We start from the raw sequence: 19,652 nt of genomic DNA on the forward strand, positions 1-19,652 counted from the left end.
GAATGCCAGGAAGATGAGTGCCATAGAGAAGCCAATAAATAAACATTTAGTACTTATTATATACCACAGCATTCAATCAATTGCAATGCATTTACAGCAGTATATGTAACTTTCTTATTCATATGGATTGCAATTTGGTCTTCATGTTGTGTTTTTAAATTTGTCATAAGAGCACATTATGTGCTGATAAAATTTCAATTTTGGTTTTGATTTCAGTTACTTCCAGAAAGGTTCCTCTTCACTGAGAGGTGGGCTTCTCGCTAACACAGAAGAAGTTTAACTCCTTGGCTGAGATAAGAGTGGAATTATTACCCTCTCCCCCACTCCTAACCCTTTTGACTCTGGAGGTGATTTTTCCCCCTCCAATATTAGCCTAATTAGTTTGCTTACATTTTAATTGGGTACTCCAGATCCTTGATGGAATACTGGATGCCTTGTTTTAAAAACCCAGTTTAATATTGTTTTATATAAATAATTTCCCTACCCCCTGCCCAGGTATATTTTTAGGGCAAAATGACTTTTTGTTCTCCTATTTAATTACATGATTTGGGGGGAACCTGCAGACATTAAGTAACTGCCAGCTGTGAATGATACCTGGACTAATAGGTATCTGTATCCAGCAGACAGAAGGTTGCTGGTGGTGAAAGCAGATTGCTCATAATGAATTAGATGTCAGATCGAATGATCAAAAAGGAATAGTTAACAAAACACAGGGCTGACTCATACCACAGCAGGAGACAGCTGAGGATAAAAATGATACACCCATGGGTGCGCATATAATCGCAGTACGTGTTGTCGGGAAACGACAAATCTTACCCTGGAAAAGTGTATTAAAAATAAACTATGCATTAGTTGCAAGACCTTCAGGTATTTTTCCAATAACTGTATCAGTGGGCTTCTGTTTCCATTTAATTATGGCTCCCAGCAACTATGCCCAGACCCTTGTGTCTGTCATCATTCCATTTATTTGTGGCGCCTGGATGCTAGTCTTTGTAAATGGCATGGTCACAATAGGCCCAGATGCATGAGTTAGGCTGAGTGGCTGTGCTACCTATTACTTGACCCAGCTTTTCAGGCAGCAGCTATAAAAGGATATTGAACACTCATCAAGGATGAGAGAAGAGGCAATTTTTAAGCTATAAAGAGAGGACACCTCATTTCAAACCACAAACGCTTCCTTTAGCTAGATCAGCATGCAGTATCGGTAGTGATGTGTGTAGCCCATCTGTAATAGAGAACAGTGCTACAAAACAATAAAAATGATGGGAGGGAAAGCGAGGACTGTGATTATATGTCTGTAAGCCAGGTGTACAACACAGTGCAGCCAAAGAACCTTAATGGAGGCCCACCCACACCCTTTGCCTCTCACTGCAGTGTCGGGACCAACCTGATCAGCTTGGGTTCATCCTTAGTGAACTCAGACAGTTTTTATTCCACAATCACAGAAGATGCCAGGATCAGCTAACTTGAGGCTGGCTTGTATTTGATTTCAAACATCAATCCTGATTGGGATGCAAAATAAGCGTGGCCATTTTGCTCCCCTGGGCAATTTTCCAATGCATCCCTTGGTATTTCAGAGTTTGGGCAACGCCTGCTGTGTAAAACCATAGATAAGGTTGTTCATCGCTTCCCTGTTTCATCAGTGGCTACACACAGTGTTGTGGTAAGTAGCGGTGCAGACAGTTACAATAAACTGTATTTAACTGTCTCCTTTGATTACTGCACTTGCCTGTTGGAGGAGTAGTGGAAAAGGCCCTGGCATCAGATGGTTTGGAGTTCCACAAGCACTGGAGGGAAGAAGCCATAAATGATTGAAATTGAACTCAAAGGACCTCAGTGATCAAGAAAGACTCTTGGCCCTGCTTGGCTATTGTTTTGTTTGGGTGGAGGCATTTATTTTTTGTTTCTTTAAAACAAATTATTGTTAAAAGGACATTGTCAGGTTCGGTAAGACTAAAATTTGGTCTCTTGTGGACTGCAATCTCTTGTATTCCCTATGGTTTTTCACTTGGATTATTATCACTCTCTGACCAAACAAAATTATGGTACAGAATAGATACATATTTAAGACACATAAGTGGAAAAGGGACTAAGGTTATAAGTGAGTGATATTCTGAGACTTAGGGAATCAGTGCTTGGCAACACAGGAGGGGAAGGAAAGACTGATAGATTGTGCCCTAGAATGCATCAGGGAATTAATTATAAGTCAAGGAAGATAATGGTCATTCTTTACAAGGTTCTTTCAAAGCCCATTTGGAGCATTGTATGCTGGTCTGAGCACTGATTATTTTTTGAATGCAGTAGCATCGCGTGGCCCCTACTGAAATTGGGGCCCTACTGTGCTAGGCACTATACAAACACACGGGGAGACATAGTCCTGGCACCAGTGAGCTCACAGTCTAAATAGTCAAAGGGTGGGAGAAGAAACAGTCTCACCCAGGGAAGTGAAATGACTTCCCCAAAGTCACACAGCAAACCCATGATGGAGCCAGGAATAGAACCTATTTATTCCAGTCCAGTGGTCTGTCCACTAGACCATGCCTCCTACCCTGACATTCATTCTACCTTTGGAGAAGGTACAGATGAGGGCAACAAGGATCATTTAAGGTCTGGAAAGGAGGGTCTCTTATTTAGTGTTGTGAAAAGTTGACCTCATCACAAAGTTTAATTAGCTTAAGGGAATTGTGACTTTATCATGAGTCTTGCAATATTTGGTGTTTTTCTTATAGCCCCAGCTCCTGGAATCATGAAAATATGTGAGAATTTCAGATTTCATTTATAAATACAACTCTACCCTGATAGAATGCTGTCCTCGGCAGCCAAAAAATCTTACTGTGTTATAGGTGAAACTGCGTTATATTGAACTTGCTTTGATCCGCCGAAGCATGCAGCCCCCCTCCCCCCCTCCAGAGCGCTGCTTTACTGCGTTATATCCGAATTCGTGTTATATTGGGTCGTGTTATATCGGGGTAGAGGTGTAGATGGTTTCTAGCTTTTATGGTTGTAGAGAAAAGTTTGAAAATGTGGGCTGAGTGCACCCTAAAAGCACAGTAACCAAAAGGCAAACAAAAAGAACCCTAAATTTTTTATTGCTATTATTTTAAATAATGCTTTGTTGGGGGCCTGACTCAAGCTCGGGAGTCGGGATTAGCAATACTGCCAAGGCTCAGGAAAAGACCATTCTGGATTCCAGGGAGATTGTGATCGTAACATTGGGAGAGATTGTGAGACACTGTGAAATCCAGCAGCAACCTTTGGCAAAATATCCCCTTCTCTACACAAGCAGCCTCCACCATAAGCACAGCGCTCCGTGCCTGGAAGAGACAGCGAATGGACAGAGGGCAGTTGGCTTACACTTATCATGGCAGATAGCGATGGGAAGAGGAAGAATACTGTGCAAAGTGTTCGGAACACTGAATTCACCGTTGACTAAAGACATTCAACTGCTAATAATCAAATTAGTATGAAGTTACTGTGGGGGTTGTGCTTGATTCTGTGGGGGTCCCAGGGCGCACATGTTACAGTGGCAGCGAGGAATGTTTTCTGTCTTTTTGGCTGGCCACCGGGATATTTTCCCTGAGACAGCACTTGTAAACAGAAAGGAATCAGTGTCTGATTGGTGATAGGATATTTCAGAGCTGTCTAAGCCACTAGTGACTGGTGGTTGCTACCATCTTGTTGTTCAGTGGACTCTGAAGGATGAGTTTGATCTCAGTGCAGTTCCCAATGGACAGGTACGTGTACACACACACACACACACACACACGTCTAATTAGCACCTTTCCTGCTAGCCTAATCACAACAACAACAAATCAGGAATGGAATTGGCTATGCAGTATAAGTTCCCAGTTTGCCTTACCAGGGTTAGGATTGAGTGTGTTGGCAGGTCAGTCTGGGGAAGTTTGCCCCAGTGCTCCCTTACCCACTTCTGTGGGTAAATAGATGCCTTCATTCTCCAGGACTGTCGCTCTGGCACCTTCTACCAGTGTTAAATTCACACAGAATTTTAAAAAATCCCAGTAGTTACTTCAGTAAAAGTGAAGCAGAGGATCAAAACTTCTGGTCACCGAACTGGAGACAAACCTTACGGCAGGGGTCAGCAACCTTTCAGAAGTGGTGTGCCGAGTCTTCATTTATTCACTCTAATTTAAGGTTTCACGTGCCAGTCATATATTTAAACATTTTTAGAAGGTCTCTTTCTATAAGTCTATAATATATAACTAAACTATTGTTGTATGTAAAGTAAATAAGGTTCTTAAAATGTTTAAGAAGCTTCATTTAAAATTAAATTAAAATGCAGAGCCCCCTGGACCGGTGGCCAGGACCCGGGCAGTGTGAGTGCCACTGAAAATCAGCTCGTGTGCCGCAGGTTACCTACCCCTGCCTTACGGAGTTACAGAAACCCCTTGGTTATTGTTCTCAGAGAATAGACTGTCCATTATTTATGGACACTCGGTTTTATCAAGTATAATACTGTCAATCTTTTCATTGTACGTTACACCAGTTCAAACCAAAACCCCTCATCTCCCATGAAAAGCAAGTCTGTATAAATGTCACAGTCATGCATGAAGAAACTTCATTGTAAAACAAAACCATGTCAGCCTGTTATAAATGTCTAATTTATTTGGATGTGATTGAGGGTTACATCTGTAAACCATAATCAACGGTAAACAAGTTAAGACTTTGTAATTTATTTTAAAAAGCTAGAACAATGTCTTGGACTCCTATTATTAGTATGCAGCTTACACTTTTCTTACTGTTCTCTGCAGCATAATAGCTTTGCTAGAAGTAGCAAATTATACTTAAAAACAAAAAAACCTCAAATGAAGCCAAACATTGAGAAATCTGTTCCTTCATTGTCAGTTTAACTGTAAACTGTACTATGGATCTACAGCTTTTAGAGTCAAAATGTGGTACATTTTTACCCTGAAAGCAAAGCATGATGAATAGGATTGATTTGTTTAGGATCATCCGATCATCAATATCTCTCATGAGTCATGTTGAAATATAAACGGCAAACACAATAATAACATGTGTACATCTACGGAGTGTAGATTGCAAAGTCATCTGCATGTGCATCTTACTGCTGGACGCTTTCATTAAGCAAATTAGTTATGTAAATTGAATGACCTAAAATAGATCTTTGTGGAAGTTTTTTTGATATCACAAGCCATGTTAAAGCAGACCGAGATAAGCTCTTCATGATCCTAGAACACTGGAATTGGTATAACAAGCGAGTTCTGCCCACTGTCCATTTAAATTCACTTTGAAGGAGTGAAGGACAAGCAAGTTCTGCTGGTAAAGTTCTTCTGGGCATTGGAAGATATGAGTTCTATTTCAGGCCTGCCAAAGACTTCCTATGTGATCTTGAGCAGGTCACTTCACCCTGCAGTGCCTCAGTTCCCCATCTGTAAAATGGAGCTAATTAATGTGTGTCTACCTTATACAATTGTTGTGAGGTTTAATACCTTATGTGAGGTGCTTTGAGATCCTGGGTTCAAATGTGCTCTGAAAGCACAACAAATTTTACACTGATAACCAGCTAAAGCATTTTGGTCTGAATAAGAAGGAGGTTATATACCAACCCCTAAAGAAGGGGCCACTAGTTCAAAAAATTCTACTGAGGGGGTTAGGATTTTTCCAAATCCCCCCCATGCAGTGCTGCCACGTGTTGTATTGTAGAGATGCAAATGAGAGGGTATGACACAGCCTCACTGTACAGGGTTCCTATTCCGTTATGCCACTGGCATCCCTAGTTACACAGCAAAGCTATGTCATATAATGACAACGGAGCTGCATGATTATTTATACCTCCAGATCTAGGCTGCTATGCAGAGATCAAAAGAACTGAAAATGGCTGAGATCTGACTGTGTCTCATCTAACCCCATCTCTGAGAGTCAAGCATTTTGAGTGTTAAGGAAAGAAGAAAAGAAATAAAGAGATTCAGTGTGATTAGGATTGTGATTATGTTGAATACTTGTTATATTAGATGGTGCAGAACTAGATAATGAGGCCGGAATTTACCTATCCTGAAAGGCACTTGTTGGGGTAAAGTGAAATTACCAGTTAGTTGGCTGGATTTGTTCTCCTGCTATTGGTGCCCCTTTGGAGTAAGTATGCTGTAGTGGGCCTGGGTTTCCTTGCCTAACAGACACTGGACACTCAGTGTTGTTTGCCTGCAAAACTTCCCCACTGCTTGGGATTTGGGCTGCATTTATTAGGCCTTTAAAAAGGAACAGAAAAGCCCCAGGAAGATTCCTGTGTCTAGTATCCTTAGGCTGGGGGGGTCTTTCACAATCATTAAGGGCAGCAAGCAAAATAATGCCCCCCGCCCCCAAGCAATTTGGACATGAGCTACTTCTGCAGGCTCTTTGGCCTTCCAGCCTTCTTCCCAGGGAAGATCAGATATACATTGCTGGCTAACAATCCCAGCTACCTAATCTCTGCTGGTCCTCAATACATCCTTGCTACCTGCTCTGGACAGGGTGTATTCGGTGGAGAGGGGTGCTCTGTGGACTGTGAAGGGAGGGTGTCCACCCTGTTCCACTGACCCAGGAGAGCAATCCCTGTGACTATCCAGGTAGGATTTTAATCAAACTCTCTGAACTTCTGGGAGCAGAGGCTAGAGGCCCATCCTGAAATTCATCAGCAGAATAAATCACTTTCTAAGACATGAGAGCCTTTGGCCTTATTTGCCTTCAAGGAATGAGAAGTGCCTGTTTTTGAGCAACTGCAGTGAAGACGTATCACTATCTCCTTCTCCTGCTTGTATGTCATTACCCACCTCCCCAGCTCTGGACTGCAGAATCAGGTTGTGAACAAGACTGGCCTGCTGGTTAGTACAGCAATGACAGACACTGGAAACTGTACCATTAAGTATAGGGCAACCTAATCAAGTCTCCCCCCATGATTCATAGTGCTCTGATTATTTGATTTCACAATGTCAACCAAAAAGGCAGCCCTCGCTTTCAGAACATGTTTACAACTAGAAAATAATTTGGGCAGGTGCATTGTGCTTTGTCAATATTTGTAGCTTTTCCATATGTTCTTGGTCTTGGACTCTTACAATCATAGGGTTGTTATATCTGTCTGCTGCCTATATACATTGCTGCAATGAGAACCTATCAATTTAGTAGCTAAATTTCAAGATTTTTGGATTACTTGATATTCAGGAAGTTCTGAGTTCTAATCCTGGCTCTGACATTGACTCTCTCTTTGGTCTTGGACAAATCACTTAACTTCTCTGTGTCTCAGTTTCCTCATTTGATTATAATGACCTCATAATTGGGTTGTGGATTAGTTAATGTTTAAACAGTTTTGAAAATGAAAAACTGTACATAAAAGCTATATTATCATTCCATTTTATAGGACATGATACAGCCTCTAATTTAAATACACTAATTCTTAATCCTGTTAAAATGAGACAAACGGGAAATTCACTTTTCAATGTTTCTATGGCCACCATTTAAAAAAAGTCAAGAGTTTGCATCTTCATGCAGTTGGACAAAGACAATATCTATGTACTTCATAACACTTTAGTTAGACTCACTAAAACTGTGCCCTTGAGCTGTGGACAGATGTACAGAATATTAAAGAAAATCATATAAACTGGACCAAAAACCTACAAATGACACCCCAACACTTTCCACACCCTTTTACAATCACTGGGGAAGACTTCTGGAAAACTGATAATCCTGGGAATTTTCAGGTAACACTGCAAACTCTGGGCTTTAATAAATCAAGAAGGGGGAAGTTAAGGGTAATGTAGCATCTTTAACTTTAAATTTCCTGGTTTAACAGCTTTTGTTCATCTGTACTGATAAACTGTGACACGGCTGCCCTTTGACACCTTGTGGGAGGCAGCTGTTCCCATAGAAGCCAGTGGTAGTAGTAACATGTCCAAAGAGAACTTCTGCAAGACTGCAAAGTTCTGACCTGCGGAATTTATGGGATCATAAATTACTTTGTAAGCCGAGAGACTCTAAACTCAATCAGAGATGCCAGGTTCTGGGTTAAGAGCAATTAGCATCTTCTTTCACCAAGGAGATTGCTTGTGTCTGAGAGAGCCTCATAGGCCATCACTGAGATCGGGACTGAAAAACCGTGCAGCATCTTCCCAAGAACTCTGCCTTTTCATAAATTCAAGTAGAAATAATGACTGAGTGCCACCAATGCTTCCAACACTTGTGACTCTGACCTCTTCCCTTACTGGCTGGTAGAAAAAAGTAGAGAGAACCTGGAGCCTTTCCTAATGGAGACCTTCAACATCTTCTGTAATGTGGGGAATCTGCCACACAACCTCACACCTGCAATAATCCATCCTGTACTAGAGAAACAGTCACTCAGTGCTAGAGATGTCAGGAACCGTTAACAGTTGTCTCACCCTTCCTTTTGTAAGCAAGCCGGGAGGGGAGAATGTTACCTATCAGATGGCAATAACCTGGATCCCTCTTACCCTGGCTTCAGGCCAGGGTGTGGTATGCTTACAATTTGGAGAAATCGATGTGTTGTGAGGTTCAGTGACTTGCTCAAGGTTCCACAGAAAGTCAGTGGCAGAGCTGGGAATAGAACCCCGAATACAGTGCTTCCATTTACAGTCTGCATGAGTCAGAGTGACCATCCCAGCTAAAGTGGAGAGGCAGTGCAAAGGAAAAAGTGTACCTGCCAAAAAGTTTGCTCCTGATTGATTTCCCCCACTGATACAAAAAGATGTACTGCACCTGTCCTGCTTATCCTCCATTATTATTAATTATTATTATTATACAAGAAGCCACAGCAGACATTCAGTTCCAGGTATTCTAAGGCTCTTCACGCTATTGGTTTCTAATGCCAACAATGACCATAACGCTGCTGAATTGCAGCCTGCGACAAAAAGATAAGAGCTTGATCCAACTAGCCCTGACTTGGTTAACTCCAGTGAGACCACTTGCCTAAAAAAGTGTTTGCAAGAATGGACCCCAGGCAGTTAATTAGTAGGGAGGCATACTTTTTCATATGGGGAGGGGACAGAAAATCTGAAAGCCTGTCTTTGAGTGGAACCCTTTGTTTACAGCCCTTTATTTTCAGTTGCGAAGGGCTCATGATAAACGGGGTTAGGTTAGCCCAATATTTAAATGACATTCATTGGAATTACTCATTCCATAATTGTTATTGTGAGGTCATGTGCTGTGTCCCATGTTTGTGCTGCTGTGCCAAGTGATTTATTTTAATAGAAGCCTTTAAGTAACTGGCGTTCTTGCTAATCATGGTGCATCTGCTTCTCTGGGTTCCCTGTTACGAGTAATTTAATGCTATTACTTTAGCTGGAAGGGCTCTGTGTCACCATCTGTCCTGGAAAGCTATTGATGGGGCTGTACGGAACATGGAGTGTCATCAGCAGAAGAGAGAGAGTTCTAAAGGGATGACTGGATTTCCTGTTGTAATATAATATAAGAGGGTTTACTGTGATTATGGCTTAGATGAACTCGTATCTAAAGGTTGTTAGCTGCTATTTGAATTTGCTGGGGACATTTCCCCAGATGTGTATGGAGAGATGTAATATTGTTGGCAGTTAGTTCCAGGTAGTAATCACAAAGGTAAACCATTAAAAGGTTGAAGTTTGTAAGGATACAAGTCCTGTGAAATTAGTATCTAAAGAGCCCCAACCTCAAATGCCTGCACGTCTGCAGCTCCCAGCAACCTAACGTTCAGCAGCAAAGGCTTGCCAGATGCTGCTCAAGCCAAACATTTTCCTAATCAATGATTATTTTTTAATTGTTGTTTACAGACCTGTTCCACGTAATAAACATCTCTTCAGAATATGGCAAGGAGTCACAACAGACATGAAAAGGCTACACAGTTGAAAAGCAAGTTGCTTTCTCATTATCAAAGCCAGGGATGCAGTATAACTTGTACACTTGTAAATTGAGCACAGGTATATGGTATCTTCTTGGCTGTGTCAGAGCATGTTACTGATGCTTTACTTTAGTCATGAGATGAATTCACTCATTGTTCAAGTGACTGGTTTATAATTGAGTTAGGAAATTGGACTGTTCTCAGTCTAACCAGATCTGTCCTTGCCAAACCATTGTAGTTACGTCGGTTTTTATTGTAGTCTAATGGAAAGCATAGGAGTTTTTGACAGCATACTGCTAAAGAAATTCAGTTACGGTTTTGTTTTGTTTTTGTTTTTGTGATGGTTCTGTCCTTCTCAATGTGCCTGACTGGATGGTGCACAGTAACTCGTGTTTTGAATTTTTAGTACCCATTGGACCAACCCAGAATCCTGGCTCCAAACTCCCCTGAAAGTTCAGTTCCAGATCTCAGGTCCGTGGTTCAGGCCCCGCTTTAATTTTATTGAGCAAAGTGCAGCATCTCTTAATTTTTCATATAAATTTAATAGAAAAATATACTTGCTGCATATCAACGTAGCTTGTGCAAATAACCTACACCCAGGAAGAGCAGATATGCACTACACAAGGCAGGGCCAAACTCTCATCCAGCTGCAAAGCCCACCCAGAGGTTAGGTGGAAGGGCTGGTGTGTCTGAAAGCTCCCCCACCCAGTATGCTGGGTGTGAATTAGCCAGAGTCACTTTAGAGCTGTTGTTCCAGACTCTGGGCTATAGTAGTTGGCTGTGGTGCTCTACAAGCCCCGCTACCCAGGCGTTTTGGCTGTTGGATCTATGCAGCTCATGGATTCACTGGCCATACCTCTTGTTTACCACCAACCCTTCTCCATGGTGCCATAAAGGGGATCACAACAAGGAATACTCTGTGGCGTGTGTGTGGGGGGGGGCATAGCATGGCTGCGTCCCCCCATGGCCCACCATCTTCCATGCAGTGCTTCCATTGCACACCTATGCCAGAGGTAGCAAGATCGACCTGTAAAATAGTAAATCCTGATCTGTGCACAGTTACACAGTGTCCAGCTAGATTTACAATGGTCACCCATAAGCTGTTTTAATGACTCCACATAAAACACACAGTCACAGTTGACAGGAGGCTTTTCCTCTGGGATAATGTTTGTAAGGAGAAAACAGAACGAGTTAATGGAAACAAAAGGAATTGGAAATTATATCGTATCAGAACAATGCTTAGCTTTTCAGAACAAGTAGATCTCAAAACGTTTTACAAAGGAGGTCAGTATAATTAGCCCCATTTTAAAGACAGGGAAACTGAGGCACAGAGACGGGAAGTGACTTAGCCAGGGTCAGCCAGTAGACCAGTGGAAAGTGCCCCTGCTTGGACTCAAGCTAGCCTGATGACCACTGGACATGGAGCCCAACCTTCCTAAAGGCATTCTCCCCCATTTTCCAGGCAGCAACTTCCCCTGAGCACCTATGCAGCAGAAGAGAGAACCCCCTTTCACCCGTGACCAGGCTGTGCCATGGCCCAATGCTACCTGTCCCATCACCCTTAAAAACCAGTTCAGTCACCTTGAAGAACTAAATGATTTTACCTCATTGTTGGCAGTCTTATAGGCATAGGCGCCAACACCAAGGGTGCTCCGGGGCTGGAACACCCATGGGGATAAAATGATGAGTGCTAAGCACCTACCGGCAGCCCCCTATCAGCTTCTCCCCATCCCCTCAGCACCTCCCGTCTGCCAGTGGGCCCCACCAATCAGTGCCTCCCCCTCCCTACCACTCCTCCCACCCACCACAATCACCTGTTTCGTGGCATGCAGGAAGCTTGGGGGTGGGAGGAGGGGAGAGGATGTGGCGCACTTGGGGGAGGGGGTGGAACTGGGTGGGAAGAGACAGGGTGGGGGTGGAGTGGGGGAAGAAAGGGGCGGGGCCCGGATTAGAGCTGGGAGTCGAGCACCCCCTGACACTTTGGAAAATCGGCACCTGTGCTTATAGGTATTTCCTATTGCAAGTACAGGGGAACATAGACAATAACAATGCAGATGCTAATGCAACTATTTATTTGTCTATGACAAAACCAGACGGTATTACAGGGTGACCATTGTATCAACCATACAACACAAACCAGACAATTTATTCTAACGCCAAGTCAATTGTGACAAAGTAACTTAATTGCAAAGAAAAAGTAGAGAATTTTGATCTTGGCTGTGTATTGTGATGATCGCGGTATCGTTGGACTCCGAAGCAGAAAGGGATTGTTGTTCATGTTGGGTCCATTCTTGACAAACTCTCTGTCACTAATTAGCTGTTTCTGAATCTAAGAAAATGACTCTGCTTTTCAGTAACACGTTTATAAACCATCCTGGAGCTAACTTCACACCTGGTGTCACTATAGAATGATCCCAGGCATGGATCTGGCCCCACTGTTTATAAGCAACTTGTTGCTTGGTGGAGTAAGACCAGTGAAACTGGTCGCTGGACAATCTCAAATGTAAGAGATTTCTTCCTGGCAAAGAATCAACAGTTTTTGAATCACGACATTTATAGATGCTTAGGATACTCAGCAGAAACATTTCCAGTGAAAGGCATGCAAATTACTTCCAGGGAATTGTTAATTTTATCTGATAAGGAGGGAGAGGCCTTTTTTACAAGGAGCTGATAAAGCATAGCAGATAGCAGCTTTTTAAGTGAAGGCTCTGTACAGCTTACACGGGTATAACTTATGTCGCTCGGGGTGTGAATAAGCCATCCCCCCTTAGTTATGTAAGTTACAGCAATGTAAGCATCAGCGTGGACAGTGCTATGTCCGCGGAAAAGTTTCTCACGCTGACATGGCAACCACTGCTTGCGGGGGCTGGAATAATTAAGTCGATGGGAGAGCTCTCTCCCGTTGGCTTAAAGCATCTGCCCTAGTAATGCTACAGGGGCGCAGCTGCACGCTCTGTAGTGTAGCCATAGCCTGAGTCTCTAACCCTAAGACTGGTGGAGACAATCTTGAAAACCTAAGAGCGACAAGGTGGGTGAGGTAATATCTTTTATGGGTAGGGTGACCCTACGTCCCGTTTTGGCCGTGACAGACCCCTTTTTCAGCTCTGTCCTGCCCGTCCCTACTTTTTTGCCAAAACTGGGCATTTGTCACAGCTGCAAGGCCGAGTGGAGAGCAGCGGCTGATGCCCAGGGGTCAGCTGAAGGCAGTGCTGTCTGCCAGTAGGCAAGCAGAGAAATTGGCTGCGGGCGGGCAGCACTGCCTTCAGAGCTGACCACCCCCCCCGGCCGGTGCGGTGCTCGGGTGGTGCGCCCCAAGCCCAGTAATAAAAAATAAGGGTTGGGAAAAGTTTCCTGATCTCCACAGTGACCAAAGTTCTGTTTGGGGCTCACATGAGGAAAGATGTTGGCTGGGAAGTGTCCAAGATCTTCTCTTTCACCAGATTGGGGGGAGGCGGGGGGAAGTGGGGAGGACAGCTTGGGTGAACCCTGGGCTGTCCCGTTTTTACTTTAAGAAATATCGTCACCCTATTTATGGGACCAACTTCTGTTAGTGAGAGAGAAGCTTTTGAGCCACAGAGAACTCTTCTTCACCTATACTGAAAACATGAGCACAGTTCAACCGAGACATTGATTCCTGCCTGTGTTTGCAAAGAGCCTGAAACAGTAGCTCTGGGAGGTGGGGGCTGCCCCATTTGCCTCAGTGGGCTAGCAACTCAGATGTCCGGTGATGCTATTTTAAACGTCACCATTGTTAGCTATTTCACTGCTGTTGACATAAGTGGGGGGGAGAAGGAGGATCACAGATCTGCACAGTGTACTCTGAGTGGAGTCTCATTTCATTGATTGGTGTTTGGGAGAGGAGCACCATTCACACACACACACCCTGCCCCTATCTGAGCCATGGAGCCACCATGTCAGAGGGGAGGAGCAGAGGTTGGGTACATTTGAGACCCACCAAGGGGGAGCAAATATTTCAGAGCCCAGCAAGGTACCTGCAAGCCCTCTGTCAACCAGCCCCTTACCCAGCCTTCCAAGCAGTGAGGGACAAGGCTGTGCTGCTGGTGGGTGTGGGGCCAGGTGGCTTCCTTCCTGGCTAACGGCAGCTGTAAGCATGAGGACTAGAAACATAACTCTCTTTAAATGCTCTGGGAGCTGGGGCCCTTGGTACATGCCAGTTGTGCCTGCTTTGCCTTAATCCAGCCTGCCCAGGGGTGATTCGGAGCCCAGCAGAGCCTGCGTGATCATATTTTGAATATCTGTGCAATGGGCTGTGAGTGGCATGTCACTGTGGCTTGCCTAGTGGGTGGAGCTTGGGAGAATACAGCCCCTTTTCCCCCAGTTCAAGCCCTGCAGAAGTTCATGCCGTTTATATAGACAGTAAATACAATATGAGAAAGCAAAGCTCTTCTGCCATGATGACAGCTGGGCCTGATTCCATCCTGTCTCAAACTTGCTCCATGGTAGGCAGTTGGTATTTTATTAAAGAAAATGACCTGCTGTGCAGGGCACCTATAGACAATCCTTTACTGCAGCACAACTTTCTGACCCATTCGATGGGAGTCTCATCTGAGTAAGAAATGCAGATGTTGGGCCTCCAAGGTTGTAACTTGGGCCAGCAAAGTGGTTGGCCCACTGGATAGCTCTCTCAAAGACGATAAGGGACATGAGAAACTTTTAGCAGAAAGTCAAAAGTGGAGATATTGTGCTCAGACTTAACTCAATTATAGCCATGATATAAAGTGTATGGAATTACATGCTTTTATCAAGAATAAAGCCTAGATTTCTTTCCCCCTCCCCCACCCATCTTGGTATCCACTATGGTTATAAAAACAGGCCACATAAATCATCAGCATTTCAGTATCCAAATCCAATGCAAGTGTTTGTCTGCAAATCTCCACACACAGTTACTGTTCTGTGTGAGTTATAATAGGCTTGATCCTGGGTGCTGATTTCAGTGCGAACTGAGGGTGCTCACTCAGGCTATTTCATGTTTCAGCCCAGAGCAGGGAGCTGTTATCTGATTCTGAGTTCTTGGAGACTTTATCATCTCCAGTGGTAGGTCTCAAGGCAGCCAATGCAGGGTTTTACATGGTGTGATTTGGCACTAAATGTCATCCATGTTTCCCCTGCTTCTTCAGATTTCCATGTACTACTGCCATGTAATGAAACTCTAGGGCACCATAATTTGTATCGGCTCTTCAGACCAGATGCTCTACTAGGGTGACCAGACAGCAAGTGTGGAAAAATCGGGACAGGGTGGGGGGTAATAGGCACCTATAGAAGAAAAAACTCCAAATATCGGGACTGTCCCTATAAAATAGGGACATCTGGTCACCCTATGCTCTACTATTATTCTGTCTGACACATTCACCATGCCTGCTGGGTTGCTGCCTTTTCTTAGACCTGCTATGTTATGAAATTACAAAATGTTCAGGTCATCAAGATTATTTAATGTTATTGTCATAAATATTTGGACAGGACTTGGCCACAGTTTACATAAGCACTGAAAGACCGTAACTTGTTTTAAGAGGATGTGTGTTTAATGAATTGCAAGCTCAATGCTCTCTCTATAAATTATTTTTACAAATGTGCTTATCTAAACTGCATATCACAATTTACAAAAAACAAGACCCAAAACATTTTTATATTTAGATTTTTTTGTCTATCGGGGAGGAGGGGGAGATTTAAAATGCTTTGAGAATTGGTTTGAAAGTAAATAGCTCTTCTTTGCTTGTTGTTTTGTCCTCAAACACAGACTCTGATCTTCTGCTTCTTATCAATCACTTTTTGTTAAACCATGTTTCCTTTCATGTTGTTTTTCTGCCAAAAAGAAAGGGTCAGTATTGCAGTATCTTTTACAGTCAATTTGTACTACTAATTCCAATTTGTTAATTTTTTAAATTGTTAACTTTCCAATGCACTTTACAAAACAAAAAAAGAAAATGAGTCAGGTGTTCTGAAATACTGAAGTCCCTGCATTATCCTACCCACTGCAGCATGTGTGTTAGAAGTGCACAAACATTTTGGACATCTCTGTCTTTCTTTGCAGGCATTGAACTTAGGTTTTCTTATTAAAGGAATGCTGCCAGGGTTTGGGACAGTTCTCAACATAAGCCGGGATATGGAAGCTGCCAGAGGGTGCTGTGTGCATTCTGGCGAATTTAATATATTTTTTCTATAAATATCTTAATTATCAGGGTGTAGTCTTCAGGCTGTTCTTAAAGAGTTGTCTCTTGCCAGATCATTAAAGGAAAATGCCACTAAATGCTACATTTTCTGCCTATATATTGCATTGTGATGTTGCAGCTAATATTTATTGATTAGTCACTCTGATGTAATATTGCAAAAATACATGTCAAAGCAGGCAAAACCCAATTCCTGCTACTTCTGATAATGTAAAAGGTTATGTGGTGTGGTCTGATCAATTCAGATCTGAATCCAGACTTCAGAGCGTACGAATGCAAAGCTTTGATTCAGCCTATTATATATAGGGGAGTTGCCTGTGACATTTGGGTTTGGATCTTGATTTAACTTCTTCACAGTTCCCAGGCTGTCCTGTACTAGAGTTTTGGCTTGAGTCGGTGTCTAATAGACCATACCTGCTTTGGTCAGTGGATAAATAAGATGACCCAGTAGGTCTCTTCCATTTATAATCTCTCTGATTCTGGGGGTAGCATGTGGTAATATGAGACCATTGGGTGACTCTGCAGTGAGGAAGTTCTGTGCAGGAATGGTGTCCCTAGCCTCTGTTTGCCAGAAACTGTGACTGAGTGACAGGTGTGACAAAGTTCCTTCTCTATCTTGGTGGGTCCTGCGCTTATTGGTAGATTTTCTTGCCTCAGAGATTTACCATGTGGGTTGGGGAACAGCCCAGAGACCTTCCCCACTGGTAGAACCCACAGTCCAGGTCAATTGGGAGGTTTGGGGGAAACCCGGTCCCACCCTCTGCTCCGGGTTCCAGCCCAGGGCCCTGTGGACTGCAGCTGTCTAGGGTGCCTCCTGGAACAGCTGCACAACAGCTACAATTCTCTGGGCTCCTTCCCCATGGCCTCCTCCCAACACCTTCTTTATCCTCACCACCGGACCTTCTTCGTGTCTGTTAATGCTTATACTCCTCAGTCCTCCAGCAGCACATCCTCTCACTCCCAGCTCCTTACACCCACACCACAAGCTGAAGTGAGCTCCTTTTTAAAACCCAGGTGCCCTGATTAGCCTGCCTTAATTGATTCTAGCAGCTTCTTGATTGGCTGCAGGTGTTCTAATCAGCCTGTCTGCCTTAATTGTTTCCAGAAAGTTCCTGATTGTTCTGGAACCTTCCCTGTTACTTTACCCAGGGAAAAGAGACCTACTTAATCTGGGGCTAATATATCTGCCTTCTATCACTCTCCTGTAGCCATCTGGCCTGACCCTGTCACAGAGGGGATGGATCACTTGATGATTGCCTGTTCTGTTTATTCCCTCTGGGGCACCTAGCACTGGTCACTGTCAGAAGACAGGATACTGGGCTAGATGGACTTTTTTGTCTGACCCAGAAGGGCCATTCTTATGTGTTGGTGGTTAGTGGCTGTTGTTGAATATCAGTCAGTTCATGTAGGAGAAATGCCATCTCTCATGTTAATGTGCTTTGAGCAAGTGGTATGTAAAATGTGTATGAGTAAAAACAGTGGTGTCTTTTCCTTTCAGAAAAAGAGCAGAGAAGAGACATGTGGAGAAGGCAGTGGAGTGGAGATCCTGGAGAATAGGCCATACACGGATGGTCCTGGTGGCATTGGGCAGTATACCCATAAAGTGTACCATATTGGTATGCATATACCCAGTTGGTTTCGGTCTATCCTGCCAAAGGCAGCTTTAAGAGTTGAAGAGGAGTCATGGAATGCATATCCTTACACAAGGACAAGGTACTATTCCATGTAGCCCTCCCTAGATTTTGAAAGGAACTGAATATCACTTTACTTGCCATGACTGAGTCACAATGACATCTCTTGTGTTTCCATGAACATTCTTTAGGGAAACATTGGAGCCAAGTCCTGAAATCCTTACTCAGTCCTCAGAGATTTGTGTGAGCAGGCTGTGTGAGGACTTCAGGATTTGGCCCATTGTCTAAAAGTGTAAGCCCAGTTGTGCACCAAAGTGTGGAAAATCATTAATGTTTTACACAGCGTCTTGTGTGTCACACTGCATGTTCCACTAATTGTTGCAAATATCTGATAGTTAACTTAGATTATATTTAAATGTATGTGAAGATGGCAAGGTCAGCATGTCAAACACTGCCTAGTAAAAGTGAAATTGGATTTGCATCCCGACCCTGTTCTAGGTTGGAGAGTCAGAGACGTGGGAGAGAGAGATTTAAGGATAGAAATAAAAGATACTTTGGAGGTTCTCAGATATTAACATGCGGAGGGCTTTATTATTATTATTATTGATTATTTTATTGATTATGTATTTGTTAATTTTTAAAAAAAGAAATAAAAACTCTACTAGGTGTAGGGTTAATCCCCAAAAGGGAAGAGAGCCAAATACTCCATGAGGCCCTAGGGACTTTGGCATTGCCATTCACTGTATTTGGAAGGCATTCAGATATTAGCGTGATGGGCAGCAGTCACTTTTAGCCTAATATCGGAGATAATCTGTGGTCTTGGAGTCTTAGTGTAGCAAGCATTCCCATATAAACCATGTCCTGAGGCCACGCTCTGGCCTTAAGAACAAAATGTTAACACAGCAAAATCACTGGCTCCTTTTTTGTACATGCAGATTGCATCTTAAATGGTATTTAAAGCAAAACATGAGCGAGAAATGGCCTGGATTCGCAACCGGTATTTAGGTGTCTGTTATGAAAGCACTTCTCTACTCCATCAAGTCTAATAGGCTTTAGTCTAAGCTTCATTACTCTTCTCTTCCAGGTATACGTGTCCTTTTGTGGAGAAATTCTCTATTGATATTGAAACGTATTATAAAGCCGATCCAGGGGATCATGTCAATGTATTCAACCTTTCTCCTGCAGAAAAAAGACAGACAATTCTTGGTGAATATCACTTTTCCCCTCACTTTTTCTTCTATCCTGCCTATTGATTGCGACACAGAAGTTTTTATAGTAATTTTTCTTAGGGGAAGAAGCATTGTCTAATGGTTACAAAAAAGAACTGGTAACTAGGAGCTCTGTTCCTGGCCCTGCTGCAGGCAAATCACTTAATTTTTTCCATCTGTCTCCATTTTTCCAACTGTAAATGGGGCTAATACTTTCCTGCCTCATTTGGATGTTGTGAGGACTAACCCTTCTTAAAGGGCTTTGAGATACCAGATAGAGCTATCAAAGGGGAAAGTATTGCTATTTTTAAATAATTTTATAATAATACATTTTCTTTGTATGGGAAAACATTGTTCCTGTGTAAACTTTCAAAACATATGAAGGATCTTCCCCCTTTCTCCCCAGTACCATCTCAGCAGTGGCCAACATTTCAGCATTAAATTCCCATTTGCACCCTTTTGGGCAGATCAGTTTATTGAGCCGTACAAAGGACTTCAATGTGAAGAAGGCAAAAGGGGGCATTTTGTGAAAAGGCCGAAAATGGCAAGTGTCATCCTGATTCCTGCCGCTTGTATTTCCTCCTGGCCAGTCCCTATGGGATAAGCAGTAGACCCATTGTGTCGGAGTTAGTGCTGGCTATTATAGTTACACACCATTAAAGCATCACTTGCTTATGAAACTACTGACACTCTCATGGATTGATTTGAGTTTTGCCTGGCCTTCTTTTAGGGACTGTGAGATTAGCAAGCACAGTATCCCAGTGATGGGAAGAAGGACACCTAGTGGTTGCTG

The 19,652-nt window shown here is 43.2% G+C and overlaps 1 protein-coding gene across 14 annotated transcripts in view; it reads left to right on the forward strand.

Annotated features, from left to right (window-relative positions):
- The window catches only part of PITPNM2 (phosphatidylinositol transfer protein membrane associated 2), a 200,216-nt gene that overhangs the window by 110,467 nt on the left and 70,097 nt on the right, over positions 1–19,652 (forward strand). For 13 of the 14 annotated variants that reach the window (XM_065568711.1, XM_008163521.4, XM_065568715.1 and 10 more), the window contains 2 exons: positions 17,519–17,733; positions 18,736–18,857. In XM_065568711.1, the coding sequence (XP_065424783.1) occupies positions 17,519–17,733; positions 18,736–18,857 (337 nt within the window). Of the gene's footprint in view, positions 1–17,518; positions 17,734–18,735; positions 18,858–19,652 lie in introns of those variants that run through there. The other variant, XM_065568718.1, reaches the window with a different exon arrangement.

Source organism: Chrysemys picta, chromosome 15 (assembly GCF_011386835.1).
Source record: "Chrysemys picta bellii isolate R12L10 chromosome 15, ASM1138683v2, whole genome shotgun sequence".
Lineage (NCBI taxonomy): Eukaryota > Metazoa > Chordata > Testudines > Emydidae > Chrysemys > Chrysemys picta.